The sequence below is a fragment of the Ochlerotatus camptorhynchus genome, unplaced genomic scaffold, assembly GCF_037179485.1.
Source record: "Ochlerotatus camptorhynchus isolate MF236.1 unplaced genomic scaffold, CSIRO-AGI_Acam_v1.1 ptg000330l, whole genome shotgun sequence".
In the NCBI taxonomy this organism is placed as follows: domain Eukaryota; kingdom Metazoa; phylum Arthropoda; class Insecta; order Diptera; family Culicidae; genus Ochlerotatus; species Ochlerotatus camptorhynchus.
In genome coordinates, this window is record NW_027040818.1 from 16,196,660 (window position 1) to 16,214,556 (window position 17,897).

At 40.7% G+C, this 17,897-nt stretch overlaps 2 protein-coding genes across 2 annotated transcripts in view; one reads left to right on the forward strand and one right to left on the reverse strand.

Annotated features, from left to right (window-relative positions):
* The window catches only part of LOC135708680 (uncharacterized protein K02A2.6-like), a 45,217-nt gene extending 34,734 nt beyond the window's left edge, over positions 1 to 10,483 (reverse strand). Inside the window, exon 1 of the mRNA XM_065230781.1 lies at positions 10,467 to 10,483. Within this exon, the coding sequence (XP_065086853.1) occupies positions 10,467 to 10,483 (17 nt within the window). The remainder of the gene's footprint in view (positions 1 to 10,466) is intronic.
* Csgalnact (Chondroitin sulfate N-acetylgalactosaminyltransferase) overlaps positions 1 to 17,897 on the forward strand; it is a 288,310-nt gene that overhangs the window by 74,345 nt on the left and 196,068 nt on the right. The window lies entirely within an intron of this gene.

Here is a 17,897-nt window from a genome sequence, read left to right on the forward strand (position 1 = left end):
GGCTTTGGAAGCTCCTCAACCAAATTACGAAGTTTGTCATCAGCATTCTTATCATTAGGTGATAAGTATACTGAAACCAGTGTCATTTCCATTGGTACATACAGCCTTATGGCTACTGCTTGGATATCAGCATGCAGTTGAAGTCTTTCAAAGGGTGTACCTTCTTTTACTGCCAGACCGGCTCCTTGCCTACCGTGGAATAAGCAAGGACTATGTAGAAGCTATTAGTTTCCCCCAAGGTAGTTAGCCGCAACTTGATGTTCCCAGGTGTTTGTTTCTTGAAGACATACGTCACATTACGTCAGACACGTAATAGAGTTTTGTTGATTTGAGATGTTGTCTTGTGACTGCAGATATCTCTGCTTACGCTTTGCTTCTGTGTTTGGTGGTATAGTTGATCATACAAGTCCGCATTGCTGAGGACATTCAGGGGAAGCTTTAGCACTTTCTTTTCGACTGATCCCCAAGAGGATTTGTTGGACACTGGGTGTCTGCCGTAATCCCCCCAGGTGTTCATTCCTGACTTAGGCCCACCATTGATGCTGGTAATGGTGTCGTTATCCAATCGGTTTCCAAGGTCATGGTCCATTTTTATGCCAGAGTATTTGTTGGTTTCAGAGTCATATCGGGGGTCGTAGGTCGTGTCAGGGTCCATAGCCGGGTCAAAATTATAGAGTTGTGGTTGGGTCCATTAATTTCTTTTGGATTGATTTCGGTGGGTTCTTCCTGAATCCGAAGTCGAACCTCCTCTTTTCCTTTCTGGGGAGTTTTCTCTTGCTACTTCTAGTAGGGTCAATGTCCATATGATCAGGTGTCTTGTCAGTATGCTTCTGGTCGATCCTCTCAAGACTAATGTGAAACGCTTTGGATGTTGCTTTCAGAGCCGATTCTCTCGGTTGACTAGGTGCCACTAAGGGAGTTGCTTTCACAGTTGCTGCCAGAGGTGAAATTCTCGGAGCATCTGTGTGCATCCTCACTGAAATCATTTCCATTCGAGTCATTGTTTGACTGATTTGTCGAGCAATGAGGATCACGACGGTTTTTGCCTATCTGAGACTTCAAATTCGATACCATTTGTTTCAACGTTTCGATTTCTGCTTTGAGTAGCCCATTTGTACAATCCTTATCCTCTGCTTTGATACGGAGTCTTGATTGCACAGCGCTCGTGTAGGAGGAGCCTTTATTGGCTTCACGGAATTCCCGTCTAGCTTCTGCGTACGTTAGGCCACGATTCGTTTTTAGCCGAATAATAGCTTCTTCCTCGCGATAGATTGGACATTCCTTGGATGTTGGAGAGTGTTCTTGTTGACAGTTTTTACAGTACACTGGTTTAGTGCATGGGGTTCCCTCAATCAATTTGTGTGTACCTGAGCAGTTAAGGCATATGAGTTGATTTTTGCTATCGTCGCAGTCCTTTTTTGTGTGGCCGAAGTTTGCACAGCGGTAGCAGAACATTGGAGATTGATAATATTGCCGTACATTAATCCAAAGTACACCAAAATAGATGTACTTTGGTAAAATCGATCCACGGAATGTGACAACAAGCAGTGGTGTGTTGGTGACGGTGTTTGCACGACGTTTTGTGATACGACGTACACTACACACACCTTGCTCTTGTAGGTGTTGCTTAATATACTCGTCAGATTTGTCTATAGTATCCAGATCATACACTACCCCTTGAACAACATTTAACCCAGGGTGTTCTATTACTTCCACAGGAGTGTGATCCGGCAGTTCGGAGATTTGTTTCAGTTTTTCGCAGATTGATCGTGACTTTGTTCGAAGAATGTATCGGCTACCTCGTGCTTCCTTTGATGCATGAACTTTTCTAGCATCAACAGAGCCCAGGGCTAGTATTACCATAGAGGTAACTCTAAGACTAGTAGGTCCCGAAGAAAATCATTATTATTTTTGGCTCACCCAGTACCAGAACAACGGTCCCAAGCAGTCCCAAGCTATTTCACTCACCCCTGCATGTTCTGCATAAATCCACACACCCCTGATGTTATCTGTCAAACTTTCATAGCGAATCAAAACAAACATAGTGTAGTAATAGAATTTCAACTAGAATAGGGTACGTTAATCGTTTGCTTGGGACCAATAGGCTACTAAAGTGGTGAGCCAATTTAAAATCGTTAGTTTCGTATTGATTGTTGGTATTACTGCGCTACCGATCAAAAAAGGATCGGATGGGAGGCTTTCGTCAGGTGTTTGACGTACTCTCATTTGTAGCGCAATAACCTGTCCGAACTCATCTTCGCCTAGCAACCAGTCAGGTAATGTTCCCCCATCCGGTGGGGCACTGGGGGGTGCACGGTTGTGGCCGACCATGGGGCCGGAGAAGGGCACCGCGGCTTATGTTTTCACACTCACTTAAAAACTTCTATGCCAAAGAACCGAGAGCTTCACGGGTTCCCAGCTAGTTACTATACACTACTTGTTGCTAATATCAATAGAGATATGATGGTAATTTGTTTGCTTTGTAGCACTCCAGATTCGTCATAAGTCTAAATAATAACACTTGGTCGGCACTAGTTGATCCGTTGAAGTGATTTTCGTGAAAAAAAATCCACGTTATATACACAATAATTTTGATATTATTCACAGCGCGAAGTAAACAAAACTGTAGCTTCATGTGGTGATAATTTGCGACTGATGATACATTTGTTTTACCTTTTACGTAGAGAAATTCCTCCATTTAATGAGTTAATTTACAGAAGGGTGTTCAGTTCCTTAGTTCAAATTCTCTCCACCAGCAAAAAGTTTATAGTCTCTAGAACAACTTTGCCGAAGACAGTAACTTTCTATCTGGCCAGGATCTCGAGATTTTCCATGTTGTAACCAATTAAGTCAAATCCCACGTAGTACGGATACCGTTTACGCGGTTTCCATTCACATTTTCTCTATTATCCGCATTTTTTGGGGGTTAACTGTGATAAAAGTTTAGCCTGTTTAGTTAAAAACAAGTTTTTTGAGGAATACTCGTTGGTTTCATATCGATTGGTAGCTCGGCTGCAAAATGGCAATGCATAACTCACACTGTTGTACAAAGTACAACGCGCGAGTACTCGTGTTACAAAAGTTGGCGCGAGTAACGGAGGGTTAAATTCTCTCCTCCATGGCCGGTGTCAGAACTTAAATCTAGACTTACATTATTTTTACATACTTGCGTTTGTCAGTCGACGATTGTGGAACCTGCGATCATATCAAAGATGAATACTAAGATGAAACTGTCGGAAGAAAAACTTTCTATTTTTGTATCTTCCACGGTCCCTTTCATCCAATGAATCGTATGCAAGGAAATTTTGTGGTTTTGCGCTCTTTTTTTATCAAAACAATCACACCAAAATCAGAGATGTCCCATTTTTTAAATTATTCGATTAACAACTAATCGATTATGTTTTGTTCGTTGTGCTGTCATTTTTCCACCAATGAGAGTGCAGCATATGTTTGAAACGATGAGTGATGATCCTCTGGAGAAGTTAATGCTTATATCAGCATGATATGACCGATTACAAATATTTATTTTTCGGTTCGTTAATCGATTAATCGATTATTCGAATGAAAACCGGCCATCACTAGATGAACGTCATTTCAAATTTAAGGCCGTACATAAATAATGATACAATTTGAAAGGGACCAGGGCTAATCACAAATTACGTCCCCATGGTAACTGAAATAAACACGAGTGCGGACCGGTTGATCATATTCTTGCTGGGCTGTCGTTGCCACAGTTGGCAAAACCGTAGCAGAGATGAATATCCGCCAGCACTTCTGGAGAATACATGTTTGTTTGTCGATCAGATTAATGTCGATGTTGTCCATTTGTCAACTTGTCACTCCCAGCATAGTTTACCCATTTTTGGGTAGGTTCAGTTTAAACCAATCTGGGTGGATTCTACCAAAATTTGGGTAGTTTTGAAATAGCGTTGAAAAGAGACACGCATATACTGAAGCAAGCAGAACCAAACGAACCGTCAAACGCTGAACCAAACAAGCAACGTAAATAAACATTACTGTTCGCTCAATTCACCAGAAATAAGTATTATTTTTAATGAAGAAAAAAGTGTTTAATTTTTTTCACGAAATATTTGATATCCGTGATTTATTTATTTATTGTTGATTCAATTAAATACAACATTTATCAGTGATCAAAAACAATTTCGAATCGGAACGTTTTATTTAGTTTATGGTAATAAAACAGATTGCGCTGCAAGCAAAACAGTAACATTTGACAAAAATTATACTGTCATCTCTCGTCTTCGTTTTATTTTTGCAAAAAGTTGCCGCGCTTTTCATTTTGATTCCTATAAGGTCGAACGTTCAAATTTTCTCAACAGCATTGCGGCTCTATATGAAAGTCATTTGAAGCCACTCGAAGAAAGATGGTTGCCAGTGACATTGCCAAAAGGTGCTGCTGTTTTGACATAAATTTTTTTGCGCGTCTCTATCAACGTCTCTGGTATCAACCAAACAAAAGCTCACTACTACATACAGACTTTTTCAGCAAGTCTCTCATGCGCGAGAAAAATAATAATATTCGAGCAGTTGTGCAGTTTGGTGAGAGACCAAATGCACTACGCACACCAGCATGCGATCACACTGAGCTAATAGAGTTCTCCAGATGCACAAAAGTGTGCGTGAGACCGCGCGCTACCTTTTTAAGTAGTTGTGATATCGCGATACCTTTTTGTTTCTTCTTCTTCTTTATTTTTATGTATGGATGTTGGATTTTAGTGTTCGTGAGATTGCGCTTGGAGATCTCTATGCGAGACTCTTCAACGCAAACAGCCTATACCGACGTCGTCCGTATGAAATAATGCCCGCGTATCAAAATTCACTTTCTCGATTATTGCCACTATCCTGGTCCGACAAACCTAACCACGGCAGACAAGTTACGCAGACGAATCACTACCGACCAAGGAACCAGGGAATCGACTGAGATAACTTTTCGGTAACCGCGTAATAGAGTGACAAAGACGAGGGATACGTTTTAACTGCTTTTATACAGTGGAATGGAAAGTATATTATTCTCCCCTCTCTCTCTCGTTACCGTTCATAGATATGGGGACAGATGTCACACTTCCAACAAACCTTTCATAAATCTAAAAAGCATTAGCATCAGTTGGTTTTATAATATGATTTATTAGGGTTTTGTTGATAGCTTATAGTATTTTATATGACTCACTTTTTAAGACCGTCATAAAAACATTGAAAATTGTTGTTGCTGCAATAAAACCTTTATAAAATTCAAATAAAACTCTAAATTTATTACTTGGGTATGGATCGTCGCTCAGTGGCGAGCACAGTCATCTGTCCAATTGGCCCTCATCTGAATCGTAGCATTTTTCAGCCAAAGGCAACTCCACAGGTTACCAGAGAGATAGATTTCCATGACACTGTCAGCGACCGATTCGATTCCATCGATTCCATGCAGCAGATTGTCTTCAAGATATAAACTGTGAAGACTTGGAACATTCCATGCAGATAGGTTCAGATTTTGCAAGAAATTCCTACCAAGATTCAATGTATGCAGAGCTGGCAGCTTGATAGGTTTCGATGTGTCCAGATGGAGGATCCGGTTGTTGGACAGATCTAGTCTAAAAAGATTTTCCAAACCGGACACATGGCTCATGTTCGCAGTATTGAGGAAATTGTCCGTCATCGTAACCACGGTTAGATTAGGGAATCGGTTCAACAGAGGAAATTCACTCAGTTGGTTTTGTGACAAATAGAGATGTCTCAATTTTGGCATGTTCCAACGGTGTGTATCAATACGCTTGATTGAATTATCTTCAAGAGAAATATATTGAATCGATGGTAAAGCGACATGTCCATCTGCAAACACCTCGGAAATGTTACAGGTTATCATGTCGATCTGCATGAGGTTATTCAGATCGTTTAGGGCACTCAAGTTCACTCTCTGAAGATTGGTACCATAGAAGTGAAGAAAACTTAGTTTCGTAAGGGTACTGATGTTTCTTGGTAAAGACGTGATGGGGCTATTCCTAATACTTATGTCAGTAATGTTATATGATTCATTTTTTATCTGACTAGCGATCACAATTTCGGAGATAATACAATGTTTGATGGAAATTCGCTCAACCGATGGATTTAGGCAGAAAGTTTGAGTGGTGCTCCTTTCCAACTGGATCTCGTTAATTGCATGGCCGATTAGTTGACAGGTTGAAAATAGGAATGTCACATTGCTGAATATCAATCTTGAAATTTTCGAAGGACTATTCAAACGAGACGTGTTGGTAAATTTCACGTTTTGAATTATATGTGTATTGCCGTAAAATGAAAAAAATGAATCCACACCGACCGCCGGAGTCACTGTAGCCAAAAACATGGACAATAGTCTGTGAATGATAGATAATAATCAATTGCAATCGATGGCTTAAAAATTCACTGAAACTTACAACTGCGGTATCATCATAAAGCGTTACCACTGGTTCAATTTTTAGTACTGATGGATTTGGATACAATTTGATATCGCACGACCAACAATACCGACGGAAAACAACCGAGTATAATCATAATGTTATGCATGTGTCATCATTTAAGGCTAATTTCGTTATAATGGAAGCATTATATTCTTAGCCAATGAAAGTAGGTTCTGTTTGAATCAAACTCTGATTTACAGCAAAGATAACCATAAGGGCAAGGATGCTTAACTCTCGATCCCATTTTATCTCAAAATTAAATATTTTATTAGGATTCATTAGTTCGTTTTCTGGAAGTGGTTAGTGCCCAAGAAATAGTGACTTAGAGACCAAATAGTTTAAAAAAGAGGACTAAAAATTGACTTTTGGTCAACCGGAAAGTGACCAAAACGCGAGAGAGGCGACACAGCTAAATCTCTATAGGCCTTTTTAATGCACCACTAACGTAGAGTGCGCCCCGCGAGTTCGAAAGGAAACGTCAACCAAACCGTTTGTTTACATCAGAATAAGATTTTTTTCTCAACACAAATTAAAGCATTTTTTATTCAACATCTTGCCAATTTCCATCGGTAATTGTCTTATTGTATAATTTTCCACAGATCTGAACTAATTTGCACTCAAACTATGTATACACAAGAAATCCGGAAGATCATAACCACTAAGGCACTATTCTAATTTTCAATTTTTCTCAACAAAGGATCCTTACAAAACCGATACATAATTAAATTTTTCAACGCCAATAAGGTACTGCAGTGTGACGTCACAAATGAACCCAGTGTTCATCGGATGAACTTTAAAATCTCCGAATTTTAATTCGAAAGATGTTGAGGAAATGCGTGATGAAAGGATGCTGCTCGTGGACATTGCAGAAGTGTGGTTTACATCACCCTGCAGACTGAAACATATACGACAAAAACTACCCAAGAAAAAATCGCCTAAGTCCACGTAAACAGTACCATTGAACCGTAGAGGTAACTCTAAGACCAGAAGGTCCCGAAGAAACGAGCTCAACTTTTTGGCTCAGCTCTGGTACTCTCTTCGGTCCCAAGCTAATCGATGCACCCCTCGAAACATAGGAAAATCCACGAACCCCTCATTTTATCTGTCAAACTTTCATAGCGAATCAAAACAAACATAGTGTAGTACTGGAATTTATACTAGAATGGGGTACGTTAATCGATTTGCTTGGGACCAATAGGCTAGTCAAGGTCGAGATCGGTGGGATTTTTCTGAGGCATAAAAATCTCTGGTCACGTCTTCCTTGGGAAGGGAAGTAAAGCCGTTGGTCCCGGCTCATGTGTGTTGAATTGAATTGGTGCGATATCCTACGCAGGTGTGGAAGCTGCCTTCCTGCACATTCGATTGCCGTCAATGATTGGCACTAGATTGCGACGTTAAATAAAGGAATGAAGAAGAAGAAGAAGAATAAGAAAAAGATGCAGTGGCTGAAGTCATCCAGTTGGGTGAATGTTCTGGAATGCGACGTGGGAATTCAACACTCGCCGGGTACGGGTTTAGTATCTATCCTCTTTGAAATTGGATCAAAGGTCGACAGTTAGCCGGCGGTCTGGAAAACCGATCTTTCGCGGTCGTAAGAAGTTTTCTTTCAGGTGGAAGTAGGTGGGTACCATTCTGTCTGTTGATGATTTTGAGGTTACTCGTGTTATTGGGGTATCTACGTCGGTTCGAATTGTTAATTTTGTTTCTTCTGTTGTGATTAGTGTTGTTGGTGTTATTATGGGACTGTTTTTCGCCTTTTCAGCTTGCTGATCGTATTCAGTTCAGTCAGCTTTCCACAGCTTCCTAGTGCAAAGAAGGCGCCAGCCTGATTGTTCGAGAATTTGATCATTATACGAACCATTTACCTCATACATAGAGTCAGCTGTATTTGAAGAGCTGATTTGGATTTTCTCTTCAATACTATTAATGTTTGTCGACAGCATTTTCAGCTCGTTCATTATATCTTATTTTAATGTATTATTTGGGACTTTTAGGAAATTCGGATCTAATTAAACTGCACGCGTATAGTTTGGTAGTTGAAATAAAACTGAACTGCTTTATTTACTCCGTGGGGTTTATATCAGGATTTCTAACAATACATGAGTATCTTACAGTGCATATTTACTCGTGTTGGTTCAGTACCTCTTGATCGATTAACGAATCGATCCTTCAGTGGATTCAGAGACTGAGTCTTATTGGCACGCTAAAAACAATTTATTCAAACACTACACTTATATCGCCATATCAAATAACTATGTAATATGGTTCTTTATGGCACTGTTCGAAATGCACACTCGAAACGGAAATGATACTTTTTCAAGCTACAGGAATATGATTTTCGAAAGAGCTGAAATCAGCAAGAGTTCAAGCCGAGAGATGAAGTAGGCTTGGTGGTGAATAGATATAAATAATCAATACGAAAGTATGCACGATAAGCTACAACATTGGTTTGCATTCAGTTTATTGTTGCTCGTTCTTCCTTTCCTGCAGAACAGTACAGATGATTTATGATGAATTGTGGATGATTATTCAAATCCCGATCTAATGACCTCTAATGTCCTTCAGTCACGGGTACAGTCATCTGTCCAATTGGCCTTCAACTTGATTGTAACATTTTTCAGCCACAGGCAACTCCACAGGTTACCGGAGAGGTAGATTTCCATAACACTGTCAGCAACCGATTCGATCCCATCGATTCCATGCAGCAGATTGTCTTGAATATGTAGCCTGTAGAGGGTGGGAACATTCCATGCAGATAGGTTCAGGATTTGCAAGAAATTCCGACCAAGATTGATTGAAGAAAGAGCTGGCAGCTGGATTGGTTCCAAAGCGTCCAGATGGAGGATCCGGTTATTGGATAGATCTAGTGTCCAAAGTTTTTCCAAACCAGATATCTGGCTCATGTTCACATTATTGAGGAAATTGTTCGACAGCCTAATCTCAGTTAGATTAGGGAATCGGTTCAACGGCGGAAATTCACTCAGTTGGTTGTATGACATATAGAGATATTTCAATCTTGGCATGTTCCAACGGTGCGTGTCAATGCGCTTGATTGAATTCCTTGTAAGCAAAATACTATCTAGTGACGATAATCTGACTGGCCCATCTACAATCACCTCGGAAATATAGGACTCCTGCATGCTGATCTCAAAGAGGTCATTCAGCTCATTCAAGGCACTCAAATTTACTCTCTGAATGTTGGCCATATATATATTTATGGCGCTAAGTTTGGTCAGGGTACCGACGTTACTGGGTATTGACATGATGGGGCTATTTAAAATAATTATGCCAGTGGTGTTAAATGATTCGTTTCGTACATCACTAGCGATGACGATCTCGGAGATATTACAATAACCGATGAAGATTTTCTCAAACGATGGATTTAGGCAGAACGTTTTAGTGGTGCTCGACTCCAACTGGATCTCTTTAACGTTATGGTCGATAAGTTCACAAGTTGAAAATAGGAATGTCACATTGTTGAATATCAATATTGATGTGGTCGATGGAATTTTTAAACGAGACATGTTGTCCAGTGTCACAGATTGAATTGTGTATTGATTGCTGGCAAAGGAATCCGTATCGACCAACGTAAGTGCAGTCAAGCTTATGTACAATAATCTACGGATAATGGATAACGATCAATTTGAAGGAAAATATGATTTCAAATAACAAAGAAACTTACAACAGAGATATCATCATAAAGCGTTTCCACTGGTTTGATAGCAAGTACTGATTCGATTTGCTACCAGATAGTTTTATTTTTTGCATATGAGTGTCATCAATTAAGGCTAATTTCGTTATAATGAGAGCATCATAGTCCTGGTCAATGAAGTAGGCTCTGTTTGCATCAAACGTTGACTTACAGCAAAGATAACTATAGGGGCAAAGATACTCGACTCTCGATTGGGGCTGGACTTAAAATTAGAAATTTAATTACGGTTAACATTTTGTCCGAATCAATTTGGGAATAGGCAAGCTCGAAAATATCAACAACTAAAAAGAAAATTGCTCAAGACTTACCTACTGATCTTAGGCATTATATTAGGAATGTTGTCATTTGTCCCGAAACAGTTCATTGGATGGTAAGGGGCTGCCTTGGAATGAAGACCCACCAACAATATTGATGACAATATTGAAGAAACGTCTGTCAGGTGGGGTCCACGTATGAGGGTTCGAACATGAGTGAGAAAAGGTTCTCTCCAATTTCCTCTTAACTCGATCTCTCTTTCATGTTGGGAGCCAAGCAGTTTGGTGATTCTTTTCTTACATTTGAACAAGAATACACAAGGCGGTATTGAAATCTTGCGTAAGGTAATTTATGACAAACTTTAGTTTCCAGCTATCATTTTAATGGGACATCGTTTTGTTAAATTCATTCATTGAATATACACAAATAGTATTGAAAGATACCATTTACCAAGTTTTTGTAAAAATATTTAATGACATAATAACATACAGAACAGAAAAGCACATTTTCTCACTGCACACTGGACAATCCAAAACAATCACCACACGCTCATAGCAAAACAAGCTAGTTTGCTACGCCTATTTTGATTTGATTTCTATAGCACAAATTTTCATGACAAGAAGAACACGTGAGTACTATCTGCTTCTCCCTCCCAGCTCGGAACGTCCTTTCCGATTAATAATTTTGGATGATCTTCACGTCACATCAGGCCATCGTGCCATACCAATGTAACGAACGCTTTTTCAACGTTCAACAATGCCATGGCAGAAGTTTTCGAAACAGACTTGTTCCGTGGGAGAATGTTTGTCACTTGAGTCAGCTGGTGGACGATTGAGCAACCTTTCTGGAAGCCAAACTGTTCCTCGAGTAACAAGTTGAGATCTTCGGCAGTTGTTAGTAGTCAATGATAGACTGCCCTTTGGAACAGCTTGGATAACCCTGAGAGAAGGCTGATGGGTCGGTAACTTGAAGGAGAGGAAGGATCCTTCCCAGGTTTCCGAATAGGGATGACAGAACGAGGGGAAGTAGCCAAGTCGGTGGCACTCTACATTTCACTTAAAAATGCCAGTATTATTGATTTTTTCATGAAATCAGGATGGAGAAAGTTTTTAGTGGCACTGGTTGTTTACAATTTTGACAAGTTGGAATTTGTTTCATAGCCAACTAGTTTTAATGTGGCTGCTTATAAATCAATATTGGGATTGATTTTTGGGTTTAATGAGAGCAAATTGATTTTATCAGACACTATAGAGCAATTGGAAAACCTTTCATAAATCTTAATAGCATCAGCATCAGTTGGTTTTATAATATGATTTATTTGGGTTTTTTGATAGCTTATAGTATTTTATATGCCTCACTTTTTATGACAATGTGTATGACCGTCATAAAAACAATAAAAATTGTTGTTGCTGCAATAAAACCTTTATAAAATTCAAATAAAACTAAGCAGCTCTAGATTTATTACTTGGGTATGGATCGTCGCTCAGTCTCGAGAACAGTCATCTGTCCAATTGGCCCTCAACTGGATCGTAACATTTTTCAGCCAAAGGCAACTCCACAGGTTACCGGAGAGATAGATTTGAATGACACTGTCAGCGACCGATTCGATCCCATCGATTCCATGCAGCAGATTGTCTTCAAGATATAAACCGTAGAGGCTTGGAATATTCCATGCAGATAGGTTCAGATTTTGCAAAAAATTCCTACCAAGATTCAATGTATGCAGAGCTGGTAGCTGGATAGGTTCCGATGCGTCCAGATGGAGGATACGGTTATTGGACAGATCTAGTCTAAAAAGATTTTCCAAACCGGACACCTGGCTCATGTTCACAGTATTGAGGAAATTGTCCGTCATCGCAACCACTGTTAGATTAGGGAATCGGTTCAACGGAGGAAATTCACTCAGTTGGTTTTGTGACAAATAGAGATATCTCAATCTTGGCATGTTCCAACGGTGCATGTCAATACGCTTGATTGAATTAACTTCAAGAGCAATACATTCAATCGATGATAATCCGACAGGTCCATTTGCAAACACCTCGGAAATGTTGCAGTTCATCATGTCGATCGTCATGAGGTTATTCAGATCATTTAAGGCACTCAAGTTCACTCTCTGAATATTGGCACCGTAGATGTATAGATAGCTAAGCTTCGTAAAGGTACTGATGTTTCTTGGTAAAGACGTGATGGGGCTATTCCTAATACTTATGTCAGTAATGTTATATGATTCATTTTTTATCTGACTAGCGATCACAATTTCGGAGATAATACAATGTTTGATGGAAATTCGCTCAACCGATGGATTTAGGCAGAACGTTTGAGTGGTGCTCCTTTCCAACTGGATCTCGTTAACTGCACGGTTGATTAGTTGACAGGTTGAAAACAGGAATGTCACATTGCTGAATATCAATCTCGAAACTTTGGAAGGAATTTTCAAACGAGACGCATTGGTAAATTTCATGTTTTGAATTATATATGCATTGCCGTAATATGAATCCACTATGACCGCCGGAGTCACTGCAGCCAAAAACATGGACAATAGTCTGTGGATGATAGATAATAATCAATCGATGCAAGGTCTGGCCTTAAAATTCACTGCAACTTACAACTGCGGTATCATCATAAAGCGTTACCACTGGTATAGTTTTTAGTACTGATGGATTTGGATACAATTTGACATCGCACGACTAATAATACCGACGGAAAATAACCTTGTAAAATCATAATGTTGTGTATGTGTCATCATTTAAGGCTAATTTCGTTATAATGGGAGCATTATATTCTTGGCCAATGAAAGTAGGCTCTGTTTGAATCACATACTGATTTACAGCAAAGATAACTAAAAAGGCAAAGATGCTCAACTTTCGATCCTATTTTATCTCAAAATTAAATATTTTATTAAGATTCATTAGTTGGTTTTCTTTATTACAGCGCTGGAAGCCGGATAGTGCCCAAGAAATAGTGGCTTAGAGACCAAATAGTTTTATAAAGGTGACTAAAAATTGACTTATGGTCAACTCAAGGGGTAGGTCACTCAGTGTGCCAAAAACACAGTAGGGCACACCATGGCTCACTTCTTGGCACTGTTTGGCGCCCATGCTACATATTTTTTGTGATCTTTAAAATAACTGGCATCACTGCATTGAGGATGTGTCAAAATTTGATTGTTGACAGAAACAATTTTCGGTATCCGCAACAAATAATTTCACCGGAGCATCCAACTCGTCCTTACTGCTATGATCCGCAACCGGAGCAACGCAAGAGGCCACGGAATTGGGAAGTGCACTTCTTTATTGACTTCCAGATGTTTCACGGATTTGAAGTAAACACATTCACTTGCATTGCCTGTTGTAGAGCTCGACAAATAGGCGATGTGGACAGTCCCGTCTGGCTGGAGCAGATACATATGTGCATGTTACTGATTATCACGCTGAAGTGATGGTCGGATTATTTTCCCATCGCGGTAGAAGAACAGCAGCAATGTGCGTGCAGTTCATTTTTCGTGTGCGATCGCTTATATTGACGAAGCAATTAGTATTATTTCGTTTCTCCCACCCTTCCCTTCATTTACTGAGTAACCACATGCACCCATTGAGCATGGGTCACTCACTTTCAAATTTCCAGCAACACGATCCCAACAATCGTTCTTCGCGAGCGATGCCTCTCGTAGAAGAATACACCCGGATTGAGATTGATCCTCTCCATGAAGAGCATCATTGCTATTATCGTTCATGAACTGGGGGGTTTGTGTGGTTGCTTGTGATGACGAGTGTCTTGATTTTAATAGTGGGTTTACGTGAGCTAGTGCAAAAGGGAATATGTTTTGTTTCATTTACACAAACATTAATGGGAAACATCGTAAGAGAAAAAATAGCTTCCCGACGGAGAGACGTTGTCAGCGCCAATACGCTTCGTGCGACATCATTACAGTAATGCTGGGTTTAAACTAGGCAAGTCAAATGATAAACTCAGTTGAATTAAATTGGATTGAAAAGTTGAGCCTGGTTCAACTTTTTTTCAATTCAAGTGAGTTGATCAAGTCAGTTGAATGGCATGGTTTACACGTTCAATTCGCGTTCAAGTCAGTTGAATTCAACTGACTTGATCAATTGAGTTGCCCTGTCTAACCCCAGCTTAATTCTTCGTGATTTCAATACGCATCGTCATGAAGACTAACGATGTGTGGAGACAGTCGACATAGTTGTGTGCCACTCTATATTGCGTATTCTCTGTGTCGACTCGACTTCATCGAACTGCTACCGTTTGGACGCAAGCATTCACAAAGTGTGCAAGTGTTAAGCAGGTAAGATGTGTTTCCCGAGACAGCGACGGCAGCCCACGTAATGGGTGATTTCCTGGTGGATTTGGGATTTCACATTTGGCGACCGTAACAGGTTTTCTAGCTGCAGTTTTACTGTAAAAATAAAATCAATCGAACCTTAATTTTGCCGAAAGGAAATCACCCATTGCGACGCTCAAACGAAAAAAACGAAAAAAAACCTTGAGTTAGAAAACAAGATGGCTGCTATCTGTTGATCATTCGGAAAAAGTGAGAAATTTTCGCATCGAGGATGCTAAAGTGGAAATAAGCAGCGTGTTGGGAGGACCGCTGAATTGATAAAAAAGCGAGTTCCCGCTTAGTTTTGTAAATATGTGTACTTAGAGAGTCACACATAATTAAAGTAGCAGCGCGTTGGGAGAACCGCTGAATTAAAAAAGCGAGTTGGGAGGACCGCCTAAAATTTTAAACGTGTGAGTTCAAGGAGTCACAGATGAAAAAAATAGCAGCGCGTTGGGAGGACCGCTGAATTTGATAAAAAAAAAGCGAGTTTAGAGGACCGCTTAATACTGTAAACATGTGAGCTCAAGGAGTCACAAAGGGAAAAAAGTAGCAGCGTGTTGGTAGGACCGCTGGTTTTGATAAAAAAGCGTGTTGGGAGGACCGCTTAATATTTTAAACATGTGCACTTAAGGAGTCACAAATATAAAAAAAATAGCAGCGCGTTGGGAGGACCGCTGAATTTGATAAAAAAAAGCGAGTTTAAAAGACCGTTAATATTGTAAATATGTGAGCTCAAAGAGTTACAAAAAAGCAGCAAGCCCGTTGGGAGGCCGCTGAATTCGATAAAGGTAGCAGCGAGTTGGGAGGACCGCTTAGTATTGGAATTGTATTAGGTGAAAGAGCAACACTGGGTGTTGGGAAAATTGAATTACTTTCGGTTTTGGGAAAACCGGATTACTTTCGAAAAAGCGAATCGCAAGAACCGTCGTGTACACATACAGAATCAATATGGGCTGTGAGAGCCACAAATAAAAAAATCTGACAGCGCGTACCTCTGTATCAGTACATACAGTACAGATTAACTTTATTATTATTATTTCTATAACAGATTACGAAGCAACACCATACTAAACCAAAATGTTCCCTGCTGGAAAGTATGTACGTGCTCCACCGGTCGTCAATGAAAGTGACTTGGACGGTTCGCCTTACGATGAAGCTAACGGTAACGGGAGATATGTACGTACGCATCACGTTCGCCATACTGGAACTGAAGAAGAGTTAGTCAACGAAATGAATGACGAATACGCCGACTATTACTCACCCGTCCAACCAGATGACCGAGAACAACTGCAGGCGCGAATCGATGAGTTGGAAAATGTCATCAGAGAGCTTCGTGGTATTCGTGACGATGCTCAAGTGGAAAGCCCTATAACCAGTGTTGTCAGCACACCAAGAGTGTCTCCTACAGTCACTAGCGAAGGCGTCATCCGTTGGGACAACATTAAACCCTTCCCGAAGAACATTCCGGCTACCAAGATGTGGGAAGCGTGGACATGTTTCATCGAAGACTTTGAAATGGCAGCTTCACTGTCAAATGCTAAGGACCCAAAGCGTCGTGTCGAACTGCTTCTGCTGTGCATGGGTGATGAACTGAAGAGTATCGTTCGGGCGGCCAAGCTACGACCAAGTTCAGAGGATGACAGTTGCTTTGAAGTTTTCGTAAAGAACATCGATCAGTACCTAAAATCCATGACTGACCCCGCAGCAGAACATGAAGCTTTCTCTGGTATGCGACAAGAAGAGGGAGAATCTGCGGTTAACTTTCACGCACGACTGACGGAAAAGGTACGCCTGTGTCGTTACAGCCCGGATGACCAAGACCGCTTCGTTCGGACCCAGCTTTTGAGAGGTCTTCGTGATCCGGAACTCAGGAAAGCGGCACGTACGTTCGGTTACGATTCGAACTACATCGTTCAATCAGCGACTCGTGCGGAAGCATTCCATGCCGAAACTACACCATCAGTGATCGAGTCTAACGCCGTGGCCGTGTTCAGCAACCAGTATCGAAGGTCCCAAGTCCAGCACAAGCGAAGAGCGGAAGATCAGTATAAGATCGAGTATCCAGCAAAAAGGTTCCAGAACAGTGTGAGATTCAACGCGGACAGGACACAATCGAGTCGTCGTAATAGATGTTCTAGATGTTTCCGCCCATCGCACAGAGGCACCGAATGTCCAGCAATAAATAAGAACTGCAATTCCTGCGGCCAACGTGGACATTTTGCAGCAGCATGCCGTAAGGTCCTTAATGTGGTCAAGGACGAAGGTCTCACTCGAAATCCTCCCAATGAGAATTGCAAGGATCAGGTAATAAACTAAATATGTTTATTCATATTCGGAAATATACTTAACATTTAGTTAAACACAATGTCTTACACCTTCCTTTTGTTTATAGCAAATCAATGCTCTCTCTCTCCAAGATATGCTTGTCGATTGTCGTGTTGGTTCATCCATCCCAATCACATTTCTGATTGACTCCGGAGCAGATGTGAACGTCATTGGAGGTAGCGATTGGGACAGTTTGCAAAGTCAGTTTGAAATGGGGAAAGCAGATCTCGTTCCAAGCGCTGGGTCAACTAACAAAAATCTACAGGCTTACGCTACCAACAAACCCATGCTGGTTGAGTGTGGTTTCAGGGCTACAATCGAAGCAGTTGGTTTCGCCAAACCATTAGTTTCTGCCGATTTTCTCGTAGTGAAGGAGGGAAAGAGATCCTTGCTTGGAAGGGTAACAGCCAGTGATATGAACCTTCTGAAAGTAGGAGTTTCGATTAATAGCTGCGAAGAATCTGGAGTATTTCCAAAAATGCCGCACGTCAAGGTAAAGTTTAGCGTCGATGACTCAATACCACCTGTACGAAACGCGTACTATAACATTCCCGCTGCGTATCGCGAAGGAGCCCGACGGAGACTCGAAGAGATGGAAGCAAGAGGGATAATTGAGAAGGTTACATCTGCACCACGGTGGATTAGTGGTATGTCTGCAGTCCCAAAAGGGAAAGATGACTTTCGTTTGGTGGTAAATATGCGGGCCCCAAACAAAGCCATCAAGCGGGAGTACTTCCGACTGCCGCTGATTGATGAGATGAAGGTAAAGTTGAACGGGGCAAAATTCTTCTCAAAACTTGACCTTTCCAATGCATTC